This window comes from Molothrus ater, chromosome 13 (genome assembly GCF_012460135.2).
Source record: "Molothrus ater isolate BHLD 08-10-18 breed brown headed cowbird chromosome 13, BPBGC_Mater_1.1, whole genome shotgun sequence".
NCBI lineage: Eukaryota > Metazoa > Chordata > Aves > Passeriformes > Icteridae > Molothrus > Molothrus ater.
Window position 1 is genome coordinate 6,120,195 of NC_050490.2, and position 13,574 is coordinate 6,133,768.

General features: G+C 39.1%; 1 protein-coding gene across 2 annotated transcripts in view; it reads left to right on the forward strand.

Moving 5' to 3' along the window:
* The window catches only part of THSD4 (thrombospondin type 1 domain containing 4), a 238,741-nt gene that overhangs the window by 175,107 nt on the left and 50,060 nt on the right, over positions 1-13,574 (forward strand). For both annotated transcript variants that reach the window (XM_036389920.1, XM_036389921.1), the window contains one exon: positions 6,189-6,393. In XM_036389920.1, coding sequence (XP_036245813.1) covers positions 6,189-6,393 — 205 coding nt within the window. The remainder of the gene's footprint in view (positions 1-6,188; positions 6,394-13,574) is intronic.

Genomic DNA, 13,574 nt, shown 5'->3' on the forward strand with positions numbered 1-13,574 from the left:
GGCATCTTTTCCATCTCCTGTTCCTAAAGGGCAGGACAAAAACAGCATCAAAAGGTCACCATGCCAAAGCACTTCCTTTGAAACAATGAAATAGTTGCCATAGAGGCAGTGACTCATTGCTGTGTGGGAGAGGTGAGTGTTTGCCTGGAAGTGGCTCAGGGGGCTGTTCTGAACACCACTCAGAACTGAAATTATTTGTGCTCTTCACTCTCTTCCTCAGCTTGGCTTCAAATGTTATTACTGTTTGTTTATGCTCTTTGTGACATTCATGAACCAGAAAATAATAATGGTAGGTATTTTAAAAGCTCAGGAGGGACTGAAAAGGCAGCATTTTGGGGTTTTCAGGGAGTCAGGCATTGAGGAAGCAGCTCTAACTTTGGTGAGGTTCTATGGGGTTTCACACTTGTTCTCTGAAGTACCACCCTTTTGAAGAGAATTGTGGAGACCTTTCACTGAATCCTGCAATGGCGCAGTGCTTCTTGCCAGCGCTGATACTGAGATATGATCGGGTGCTGCTGACATGCATTAGCTTTAGCCACTTAGATAAGAGGTGTTTTAAAAAGGCATGGAGTTAACATCAACTACGTGGATTGGATTATTTTGTTTAACTGTTTCTTGTCATTGCCAACAAGGTCAGTTTAGGCTAGATTTGGAGAATCATTTCATGAATTTTCAAACTGCACTGTTACTGAAATCAGAACATCTGTATATCCAAGCCCTGTCTGCAGTTTTGAAGGCTTTAGCCTTATGATCCACAATATGCACTTTGTATACGAATTTTATGAAGGAAGATACCATTCTTAAAGAACTATATTGGTATCTGACCTTAGGTATTGAAATGGTTTTCTGCTTTTCCAGTTAAGTTGTTTAAATAGAAGCATAGAGTTTGCTTACTCTTGCTGAATCTGGGCTATCAAGTAATCTGGCATATTTGCAGCAGACATGAGTGCTTTGTTAATATGTGATCTAGGAATATTTATTTCAGATTATATTTAGTCTTCTTTTGTACTAGAGCAGCTTTAATGTCTTTGTGGTTTTAAATTTCTGAAGTGAAAAAACAATTAGTGCATTTTAGAGGTGCATATATTATTTGGACCTACTGTACCTCTTGAGCATTAGAACTTTCAGGGTATGGAGCTTCTAGTTGCAAATTTAATGTTCAGATTAAAAAAAAAGTCAACCTTTCAATTTGAGATACTTCTGGTGGTTTTTTCTATCACAGTATTTCCATTCTTAGTGAATGTGAGCAATCTGATGAGCTTGAAAGTACAAAGCCTCAGAACTGAAGCCCCAGGTCCCTGGATGTGCTTGTGAGTGCTCTAGCAGCAGGTATGTATGGGAGCAGCCTGGCTCAGGGTCCAGCCATGGGGAAACTGCTCTCCTTCTGTGTGGGGACATGTGCCTGTGGCTGGATTCAGTGCCAGAGCCTCCTGGGAGTGGGTGTGAGAGATTGCTCCTAAAGGCAGAAACAAGAGCTGCTGATTGAATCCATGGGATCAAATGGGGACACACCCCAAGCCCTGCACTCACCTTTAGAGCTGTGTTTGCCAAAGGAATGCACATACTAGGATTAGGCTTCTTCATCTTCTTCACTCTGAAATGCTGCTAACACAGCCACTTCAAAACACTTGAGTAAACTCCTTTAATAAGCTCTTTGTAGAGTGGGGTCTCCAAGCTGAACTGCTCTCTGACTTCTAGAGGTGACAGGCAGCAATGGTCTGTCTGCATTTCAGGGCTTTATTGCTGGGGGTTTGGGCAGATTTCATAGACCTTACATCGGGTCTGTGTATGGGAGAGCTACAAATTCCATTTAGAGTATCTTTCCTTAAAACAACAGGAGAGAAGTTGTTTTCCTGTCTGAGGTATCAGTGTGAGATGCATACTTTAGATTTTTTAATCCTTTTTTATTAGCTGTTATTAGTTGATATCTCTAAGACCATCTTTTCACATGATTACTTTTCCTGGCTTTACTTTTTCCATTGTAACAAGAATAAAACCTTTTTTCTCTCAAGTAATTTTCTAGCCAGTAAGAAACTATTGAGTATCTTAGTGAAAGAGTCTTTATATGTCTTCATGTGAGTAGCTTTTTTTCACTAAACTGTTGCATATCCACATACTATAAATGTAATTTGAATTCTTAAGGTTGTCAAAAATGAATAGCTTGCTTCTTCTTACTGTCTGAAATTTATCTGACCAAGTGAAGTTCAGCTTAAAGCACAGATAGGTAATGAAACCAGCTATTGTGCAGGTAAGAAAATCTGTGATTAATTAAGTGGACCACATCTGGATGTGACCACAATCTAATCGTGAGGGGCTGTAAATAGCATCAAAGATTTGTGAGCATTAGGTCTGTGGACAGCAGGAAATATTTGAAAGCCAAAGCAGGATCAAATGTTTGGGTAAAAATTATGGTTATAGCTAACCACAAATCAAGTGAGAGCCATTAGAATGTTGTTTGTTATCCTGTGGTTGAATGTAAATTCTCAGCATTGCTCCTTTGATTCGTAAAGCAAATGAGGGTTAGGCTGCGACCTTGAAGACGTGTGAGACATTGAAGTGAGACAAGCAGGCTCTGCTGCCTTTCTTGTGCTCTGCCTTGGGAGGTTTCCTGGTGCATGAGGTTTACCTCTTGCTCAAGTACAGCCATGGCTCCTCACTGCTGAACAGCCTGTTCAGTTTGTTTGCACTGAAGAACATGCACCACCAAACCCTTCACTGGTGCCTGTACACAGGCAGTGCCTCCTACAGGGAAATCCTTCAAACATGGGCTGTGCTGGCATTTCCCTGCTGTGCTAGTAAAATGGCACATGCTGGCTGTTACTTTCTGGCAGTCATAACATCTTCATTGGGGTCTCATTTACTACCCTTCACAGACAGAGAAATAAAGGAATTATGTTTATATGATTGTAGGAGTTAAGATCATATGTGAAGGTCAAAGATTTTAACAGTAGACTGAGAAAAGTAGTAGTATTATGCTCAGCTTCTTCACACATTGAGGGGAGAGCCATCCAGCCAATCTCTAGGCAGACTTGCTTAGACTTCAGTGGAAAAAACTCAGAAAAACTAGTGTCCTTCCTAATGGAGAGGAGAGAGACTTACCAAAGGCAAGAAATAAAAGTTGGGGAGAAAATAGCAGAAACTGACTGTCTGGGAGAGGAATCTAAGTCCACTAATGCAAACTGTAGTTCTGAAAGATGAGGAGCCAGAGCTTTCAGATGCCAAAGCAGTGTGTGCTTCCTTGTTCCTAATCTGCTGTACCTCCTGCCTGGAGGGAAAGGATTACATGAGCAGCATGTCTGTGATACCTTACTGTCAATACCTTCTTGTCAGCTTTCCCACTCTGGATTTCTCCGGCGTGGCTGTTGGATACCGAGGGAGACTCCGAAGGCCTTGTTAAAGTCAAGGCACAGAACATCCATTCCTCTCCACTCATGTGCTGAACTTGTCAGTGAATCACAAGTTTAGACACAACTTGACCATGGTACGTCCGTGATGGTTGATCTCAGTCTTCTTTTTTGGTTTTTTTGGGGTTTTTTTGTCCTTCCTACATTTGGAAATGACTTCCATGAGGATTGGCTCTGCAATCTTGCTGAGGACTGTTAGGGTGACCAACTTGCAACTGAGCCTCAGGTTCTCCTTGCCCTAAATGAAGATGGATGTGGCAGTTACTTTTTAGGCATCACCACCAATCACCATGACCTCATCTGGTCCCAAAGATTTGTGTACATAAAATTTTCTCAGGTGCTTCCTAACTTGATCTTTCTCATTTTCCGAGACTCAGTGGAAGTGATTTAATTTTACACAAAAATTCATGTGAATGAAAAATAACATACATACTTCTGTTTGACACACTTAAATCCAAAAATCTTTTAAATTCATTAGTAAATTTTGCATTGTGAAGACCATGGAATTGGTAGAATTCTGCCCTGTCAAATCCATAAAGAGGCCGACTTCTGTGACTTGGCAAATTTCCAGTTGATGTCAACTTTGAAGTCAGTGAGGATTTCTTTGGAGAAAAGACATGAGGATTTGGATTAAAATAATTTATTTACGATTGATAAATGAAGTCCACCTGGTCACCAGACAAGGAGAACATATGATACAAGAAGAAACAGTTTGAGATTTCTTTTTAATTTCAGTTTAGTAGAACATTTTATTTCATTCCAAAGCAAAAGAAATCCTTGAGTTGACTGAAAAATTTTAAAGAATGTATTACTGGTAACAAAGCAGCAGGAGTTGTTACTCATATGGTAAAGGCTAATTTGAAAAGAAGTGCAATATCAACTTCGTGTTTAGGTGTAGGAAATTAATTTTTTATTGTTTTGCAAAGACCTACATTTTGATTTCACGAGGATTGTAAGTGCCACCTTGTGGACATCATTATTCTTGTATCTAATTATAGGACAGTGGTGAAGTAGAATAATAAAATTTAGTTTCAAAATCTGTGACAGAAATTCGTTATGTTTTCTTTGAGGTTTGGGAGATTTTGATTGATTTTCCAATATTGCTATTGATGTGCTGAGGTGGAAGAACACACCACTGCTGGCTTCAATGGCTGTATATAAAGCCAATACTTATCTCACTTTGAAGTCCTACTACTTTGTGATATTTGTAGTTCTTGCTGGAATTCCTTTGTTGATCCCTCTCAGGTCTTTCTCCTGAGTAAGCTATCAATGCAATACCATGGGAGTGAAAGCCCAGATGTCTGGGGTCCTGACAGGCTCCTTATGTTGTGACCCCCAGTGTCCTTGTGTGCAAGATGCTGGATGAAGTGTTGATGCAATGTCAGCAAGTAGCCTGGGTGATTTTTGGGGGTGTGTGGGTTGCAGGGGCTTCTTTGTTGGACATCCTGGCTCTGGGTAGATCAGCTGTGCTGTGTTTGTGAAGGGTTTGGGGAATGTCTTGTCTCCAAAGCATAGGTACAGTGATGCCTGTAACAGCAAGCCCTGAGTTGGGCATTTCTACCCTTTTCACAAATAAAACCAAATTTTTTTGTGAGGACTACAGAGTTTCTAATCACATGTAGCTGATTTTCTGCTCATTAATAACTTAAAGGTATTGTCATGAGGTACATTAAATATCTGCTGCTTATCTTAAAGCTGTCTCCTAAGGATCTGGGGCTTCCTCACTAGCCAAGTCAAATTCAAGCCTGTACTCCAGAAGTAAATCCCATGTGGTTCGTCTGTTTGCTGCTTAGCTGTCAGCCACTCACAAATTCCTACTTATCTCCAGGCTATACTGGGGCCACAACCAATATCAAAATTCCAGGACATCAAATCTCTTCCTTGGCTTGCTGCTTAAGTATTTTCTGTGTTGTCACAAAACAGAAGCTGATTTATCTCAGATAAGTTGGTTTTTAAACTGTACAAAAAAATGGCCAGCAGTGTTGTTTTTGCAAAAACACAGTTTTATTCCTGGTCATCCAGGATTCCTTTAGCATCTCATCTTAGAGAAGCTGTTTTATGGATTGTACAGATCAAGATTAGTTGGATGGGGCTTGGAACAATCTGGTTTAGAGGAAGGTGTCCCTGCCAATGCAAAGGGGTTGGAACTGGATCATCTTCAAGGTCCCCTTCCAACCCAAACCATTCTATGATTCTAGGAAATCATTTTGTTTTAACTATCCTGTCCAGGTGTGTGTTACTGAGTGGGTTGAAGGTTTTCTACTCAATGAACCGGTGGGTTTCTTCTCTAACTGGCTAGATGCAGTGTAAAGATTTCTCACATACTTCTTTTGGTGAGAATAGGCTGAGTGCTCACTTTTAGAGGAGACTGAGACAAGACTATAGAGGAAGTAGTTCTGCTTCTGTAGAAAGCCTATTTTGAATTATAACAAAATCAAAGCTCTCCACCTCTTTCCTGAGCAGCAGCTGTGGGAACTATGGTGTTCAGCTTTTCTTTCAGCTGAGGAGTATGCAGTCAGCATGATCAATGCATTATTGCTCGTGGTGTGTTCTTGGATTTTGCCTGGCAGGATGTAAAAACCTGTTGGCTACCTTGAAAACACCAAGTCTGAGAACCCTTTGGGTTTTATTGCTTTTTTCCATACAGAAGACATTGCTGAAATGCTAATTCACAAAATCATTTCAGAATTGATTCTTCTCTGAAAGTCATGCTATTCTCAGTTGTTGTGTCCGAAGTCTGCAGTTGTAAGATCTTGGAAAAAGAAATCTTACTTTATTTTGCAGAGCATTGGCTGTGACGACTATCTGGGTTCTGACAAGGTGATTGACAAGTGTGGAATATGTGGAGGGGACAACACTGCTTGCAAAGTTGTGTCTGGAGTTTTCAAACACACGCTAACAAATCTTGGCTACCACAAGATAGTGGAAATTCCTGAAGGAGCTACTAAAATCAACATTACTGAGATGTCAAAGAGCAACAACTATTTGGGTAAGTTGCATCTCAGTGAATGAAGAATGCTTTGTGTGCTTGTGCCGTTGGGTGGAGGTTATGCCAGGAAAGGCCTTCAGAGCAGTGTGAAATCAATGTCAAGAAGAAGAGAGGGAAGAAAAGAAATCATTAAACAGGTGTTTTGATCAGAACTAACTGGCTGTTTTTAATTCTAGATTGATCTTGCATGACAAACACTGTAGACCTGTTACAATCTATTTCCCTGTCTGTCTGACTTGGCTTTAGTTTCTCTTTTAATCCGTTCCGCTGTGATGTTTCCCTTTCTCACATCATTAACCTTCTCTGATCAGTCAAGAATCCAGCCAAGCAGATGCTTGTGTTTATAAAAGGCTGCTTGAGGAGAAAAGAGCATCTTCTGGTTGCCAAAAAGTTTCAGTTCTTTTAAAGTGAGATAATTTGATATTGAGGAGGTACTCACAGAATCCAAGTTCTTTGTACAGCTGTTTATTCAGAAGCAGGTCCCTCATTCGAAACCATGGAGGATCCTGGAATATTTATAGTAACATAACATCTTAATGTATACTTCTAGATATGTATAGTGGGTTGCAAATTAGAGATTATGTGGAATTTATACCAGATCTATATCAGTCTTGTATGCATTTATGAACTGTGGCATTCCCCACTGTAACCTGTTGTGTTCCTAGGTTTCAAAGCCCTTAGTTTGGCTACATTTGTGCAGGTTTTGTAGGCAATTCTGATGAGTGGATTGGAGAGAGAAGAGTTACTTATGATTTATAAAACCCGCCCCTCACCCTTCAGTTTTCTCTTCACCATCCTTAGATTTGTCTTAAAAATTACCATTGCAGATGGTAAAATTGGAGCCACCCGAGAACTTCTGTGCTGGCTTGGTGTGGTTATTGCTAGAAACAGTCTGGCTGTACTAGAAGTCTCAAATCCAGTCCTCTTGTTGGACTGCTGCTTTACCTCCCTTCTGGTGGGAAAAGCATCTCAGCTGCTGCTCAGCTACAAAAAAGGAAGGTGCTCATTATGGAATTGCTTTTACTCTCTTTTCTACTTTCTTCCCCTTAATTCCTGCTGAAGCTGGAATGAGTTCCACAGAAACGTTGCCTGTAGATGGGAGTTTATTATGGGGATCAGTCTGAACTGGAAAGTGAGTTTTCTAATTTTACCAAAAATTTACTTCTAATTTGAAGAAATAGAAAAAGCTACCCACAGTCCAAGAAAGCCAAATGTTCTGAACCTATTGCCTGGGTGGTCTCAGTTCTTATTTGTTTTGGTTTCATCCAAATGGGGTTTTGATACATTATATGCCAGTGTACACCAGCATTTGTTTTTTCATGAGAACAGTTTGTATAGCATCCATCAACACTGACTTAATTGATGATGAACTAAACCAATAATTCTTTCTAAAGAATTTCCATGGATACTTGTACATTTGGTAGAAAATGGGTGAGAACATAGCTGACTTGGCAGTACAGTGGAAGCAGTCACATTACTAATATATAAAATCATGGAGTTGAATGTAATTTTTCTGTCAGATTTATGTGCCAGCATCTGAAAACAGCTGACAGAAAAACTCCCCTAGCTATATTAAAACGTCCTGAGCAACTTGAACATTTTTGTAATGGGCAGGACAGAAAGAGAGTAACATTTTTGTTCAAAAATAACCAGGCTGTTGGCATGTATGGGAAAGTGATAGAGTTTTTCTTTCCCATGCTACTTCTTATCCCCTGAGCTCTTGGTTTATGCTATCATCTTTTCTTTCTTTCTTTCTTTTTTTGTTTTTATCCATTTCATATGTTTTATTTAAAAGTGCTGGTATGGATTTAATCTGCTAAATTTGCCAGCTCCCTCCCATGTTAGGAATTCTTGAGGATGTAATTCCAGCCTAGAAGGATTCCAGCCACTCTGCTTACATTGTTACACAATAAATTTGGTTTATTGAGGCAGGTGAGTTACACCAGGACAAAAAGGAACATGTTCAAGCAGATCAGAAAGCTGAAACTAAGAGAAAGGCTTATCAAACAATTTATTGGGCAAGTGAAATGGTAATTATGCAGCTGGTTTTTTTTGGTATATTGGTGGTCACAAATTTCTCACTGATAAAATAGCATTCAGAATTCAGCATTTTTATAGTGCACATAACACTGGTGGATCTGGGAAGCTTAAAAACTCAGATCAGGCATTTACTGGTTTCTCTATATTTATGGTAATAAGCAGAAGTCTCAAACTTTAAAAATAACAATAAAAAAATTTAAATTATCCTTATGCTGCAGCAGCAACAAGAAAATTAACCCAGCAGCCATTCCTTTAAGGATGTAGTTGAGTGCTTTGCAAAACTGAATTTTCAATACCTTTTTCTGTCATAATCCCATTGTGGCTATCAGAGCTGCTTGTAAGAACCATTCCCTTTTTTTCTCCAAGGAGCATAAGTTGGTTGCTTTTGGTTTTCCTTTCACTTTGTACATTTTAGCTCCTTCAGTGCAAAATTGGAGGTCAGCTCAAGGTCATTAAGATATTTTTTTTAGGAGATGATGGCAGGTGTTCCTAGGTATCAGTTACCCTGTTTTTCTCTGTTTGGGAGATTGTCTTGAGTTCCATGTGGTTTCATTAGGCAGATTTACCAAGCTCCACACTTTCCTCTAAAGTACCAAGCAAGTGAGTGATCAGGAGTGTTCACAAGGAGGTATTCCTTTAAAATCAGGAGGTGCTGGGAAAAGCAGGCAAGAATATGAGTTTCAAACTCGGCTAGAAATCATCCAAACATTTGAAAGCTTCTCCATACTGCTTTTGTGAACTATTTTGTATAGTGTATTGCTCATTTTGATAAAGCCCTCATAAAAAGAACAGTTCTGTAGTTTCTGCTGAATATAATTCAGCTTACTGAGTTTTCTCATTTTGAGGACTGCATTTTTGGCTTTTGCACACAAGCTGGAGTGATTCCAGAATAAAATGTTTTAAGTTCTTGCCACTGGAAAACAATAAACTTCTGTTAAAAAGAGAAAGCATGGCAGTGGTATATAAAGCTTTAAAGTGTTTCTAGAATTTCATCTGGGTAGTCAGAATATGCAGATTAAAGGAGATGGGCTACTTGGTTGTTCAGGGAACTTTGTAATTAACTTTTCATAAAATCCCAGTTTGAAATGAATTGAATTTTATGCAACACAAATAGAATATTTTCTTCTACCCCTGCCCAAGTATTCCAATTCCTTTTAGACTTTCCATTTCTTGTAGATCTTTACTGTAGGAAGTGTCAATGTCAGTGTCAATAAAGAAAATATTTTAGCAGTCAAGTTGAGAATGGGCTGCAACATTAACTAGTGTGTCTTAGTGAGCCAAAACAGACTAACTCTAATAGAGCCATGAGGTGTATCTGAAATTCCCCAGGAAGCATCTCATGCTGGTTTTCTAGTGTGTGTTTGTTGGGAAAGAAGGCAGTGCAGTTGTGGAGTGCTGTATAACAGCTATTCATAACTATTAATGATGTATTCATCAGACTGTATATTTACTCTGGTATTTTTTTACAGTTGAGAGAAAAAGCTATGTATTACCAGCTCTGTAAAGTGTAGAGAAGGCTATGGGCTGCCCAGCCCTGAGCTATGTCAGAATGACTTCTCAAAGTTGTTTTCAGCAGGATTTTCTTACTGGCTCACGTGTAACAGAACCTTTTGGTAACAGAAGTGTTGACCTTGGCCAGACCTTTCCATTGGCAAAGCACTTGTGTCACATGCTAGAGACAAAGGCATACTTTTTATCCCACTGGTAATCATCATCTGGACAGTTCTCATACACTGACATGGGAAACTTGCCACTGAATTAAGTAGGACCATGATACCTTCAGTGGGACCAGCACGTTACAGCACTTGTGCTGCAAAACATGTGGGTTGGAGTATAAATACTTCTGCATCTTTGGGATTGGGATTTGAGATAATAGCAGAATTTAAAGCCAGATAACACAGATCTGAAGTGATTATTTGGAATGTGCTTTTTATGCATATTGTGTCTTGAGAACCTAATTGAAAGAAGCTGGTTGCTATCCATATCCACAGCCTCAGCTGCAAGGCACTCTGTTGGGAAGGAGGTGTCAGCAGTTCAAATTAAAATTTAGCTTAATACAGAATTGAACAACACAGTGCTTGAAAATGTGTTAGTTTTGAAATACACTGCATAATGAACTTTAATGGAGGTAATGTGGTAATGTCTGTACTCAAGGAACAGGTTGTTTCTGGGGCAGTTGTCTGAGTGTGGAGTCCTGTGGGTTTGGGGTTGAGTGAGGAGAAGGTGGCAGACACTGCCTGCCATTGCAGGCCTGCAGGGCTCTGGGGTTCTGTCCAAGGGAAGGTGGATCATTCCCAGTGCAAGTCTCCTAACATTTTCTTTCTTACCTGAATGCTATTTTCCACAAAGATGTTTGTTTCACAGTGAACTTATTTAATTGCTAATTGTAAAGCTCATTACAGTTCATTCAGGGAATATATGGTGTGTTTCAGTTTTGTTTTTCATGGCGTTAAGTCACTTCTGCCAGTAAATGAGATAGAGACATCTTTGGATCTAATCCATTTTCCCTGCTTTCTGTAAAATAATACTCTGCTATTTCTAGCATCTTCTATTAGCACATGCCAGTATACACAATTAGTGATTAAAATAAAAGTTGCAGATTAATACTTTTTTAAACAAAGGTCCAAGGGATGTTAATAGCACTATTGTGAATATTGGTGTGCCTGAACAGGAATATGACTTAAGGGATTTGTTGCATGAAAACAACAGGGCCTGATACTAATGGGGCTGTGAAAAAAAATGGGGCTCTGAAAACCATTTTTATTCAGTGTTCTCTGTAGCAGATAACATTCAAACAATACATCTCATGATGAAAGATTGTTAGCAACTCTTGAACTTAAAATAACATTTGGAAGTCACTTTAGAGATTCAAAATTACAGCAAATAAAGGCGTTAGATTAGAACACTGGCAGGAATTTAGAAGATAAACATTGCAAGAGGCACTGCTGTGATCATGTGAAGAGCTTTATAATATATATACTCACTGATTTCCTTCATGTGGTGCTTATTAAGTCAACTAATATACTTCAAAATATACTTTTAAAATTGCTGTTAATGATTCTTTTAGTTTTACTTTTTACACAAGATTAAATGTTTCTGTGCAAAAAAAAGATGCAGTGAATATAGTAATATGGAGGAGAGGATGCACATTGGAATTTTTAGGGCTTGGAATGAACTTTATACAAGGGATCTGCTTATAATAAACTTCTGTTCCAATGCTTCAGTGTGCCTTGGGCTCAGTGGCTCTCCCTCTGCATGAGAACTGTCAGTGCTCCATTGATAATTCTCACATTTCTGTTCAAAACCAGAGCCTGCAGTTTGTCATTTGAGTTTATGGAGTGCTGGAACCCAAAGCTATGCTGTTATGTCTGTTTATTGTGATGGATTTGAGACCTTCCCAAGGACTTGAACATTGTATTAATCATTGAGTGCATCCCTGTGTCTGTCAGTGCATCAGAGTTGGAGTGTCTCTCTTGCATCTGTGGCTTCCTGAATGCATTACTTAAAAACAAATGTAATTACAATATCTGGATAAGAATAACTATTTTTTTTACCTTTTGTCCTTTGTACTCTTGACTGTTCTCTGCTGGAGTTAAACAACAAAGGTATTTCTTAGTACAGCCAGCAATGTGCTGCAAAATGTGGAGAAAAGATTTAAGGAATCACTTCCTAAATAAACTGAAGTTAGACACAGCAAGTTCAAACCATAAGGAAACTTCAGAGTGAATTATTACTGTCTGAAGAGGCAATTACAATCAGTGTGTAAACTTAAGCAGCACATTTTGAATAATGTTCCTAAGAAATGCTTTTTATGATTAGGTATCCTAGTGAAACTGTTGTGTCCCTGTTTCCTGGATACTGAACTGGAGAGTTAGGAAATACTACACAGGAAGAGGAAGAACTTGGGGGGTTTTTGGAAAATGTTTACAAATCATTTATATTCTGATAAAAACATGGAACTGGCAATATAAGTTGATAACTCCTGGTTATTGGCTTTTGCCTTATCTCTTTGTCTCCACTCAGTCTCATCCTTCAGTGCTTCAGATTCTATATTTGGTCAAATATTTTCTGCCTCTACCAGACTGGCCATTAATAGCTGCTTTAGAAATTTTGGGGCGCTTTAAAAATTTCAATTCAATGTCAGTTTTAGAAGAGACCTGATGAGCAGAGAAGATTCTGCCTTTTTCCAGTTAATTCAGTTTAGTTGGCTAGTATTGCTAGTTGTAGCAATATTGATTCCCTGAATTAATAATGATTTTAATTAATTGCTCTCTGTGTGGCCATGCCTTAATTCAAAAGCAGCACAGGTCTCCTAAAAGACTCATCTTTCTCACCAGGGATTTAAAAACAGCCTTGAAACTGAAGTGTCTAATGCTGACCTATCCAGGAAAGTGCTTTTCCATGGCTGTTATTTTATGCACAGAAGCCCAGGGTCTGATCAGAAAACATGCATTTTTTAGCAGCTACCCAGCCTGTGATTTAATCTTACACTAATTGCTGACAGATTCCCTTCAGGATTTATGTTTAACTGGGTATACTGGCCTGAGAAATCGAATAGGTCACATTTCCTTGAGCTGAAAAGTGTGGTATTGTGGTTGGTTGGTTATGGCTAAATGGGTTTATATGGTGATTTTTAATAATTTCATGGTCTTCTTCTGCAAACTGCAGTTTCAGTACGTGTGGGGCCTACAGCTTGCTCTGACATTGTGGTGTTAATTACCTTTACCATAGCCAGTCTGGCTCCCATATTCTGTGTGAAGGGTTCAAGGCAATGGTGGAGAGGTATGAGGAGTCTGTGCTTTATGCCTGGAGATGACAGGAATCTTAGAAGCATATTCTGGCAAGAGGTTTTGGATCAGCTGAGCTTGGATCTTGCTCTTTGTGGTCATATTCCTGTGTCTGTGGACAATGTAGGTATAGATAAGCTAGGAGGGAGAATTAAAACCAGCACAAGTTTGCTTCTAATGCAAAAGGGTTATAAATAGAAGAACAGTATATCAATAGAAGAACAGTATATCAAGGCAAACAGAGTTGTGTAATTTCTCCATTTCTAATATTTCTCACCTGTAGTTCCTTATTAGCATGTCCAGTTCTCCCTGTACACACTCTTACACTTCTATATCTGCTCAGTTATTGTCCTT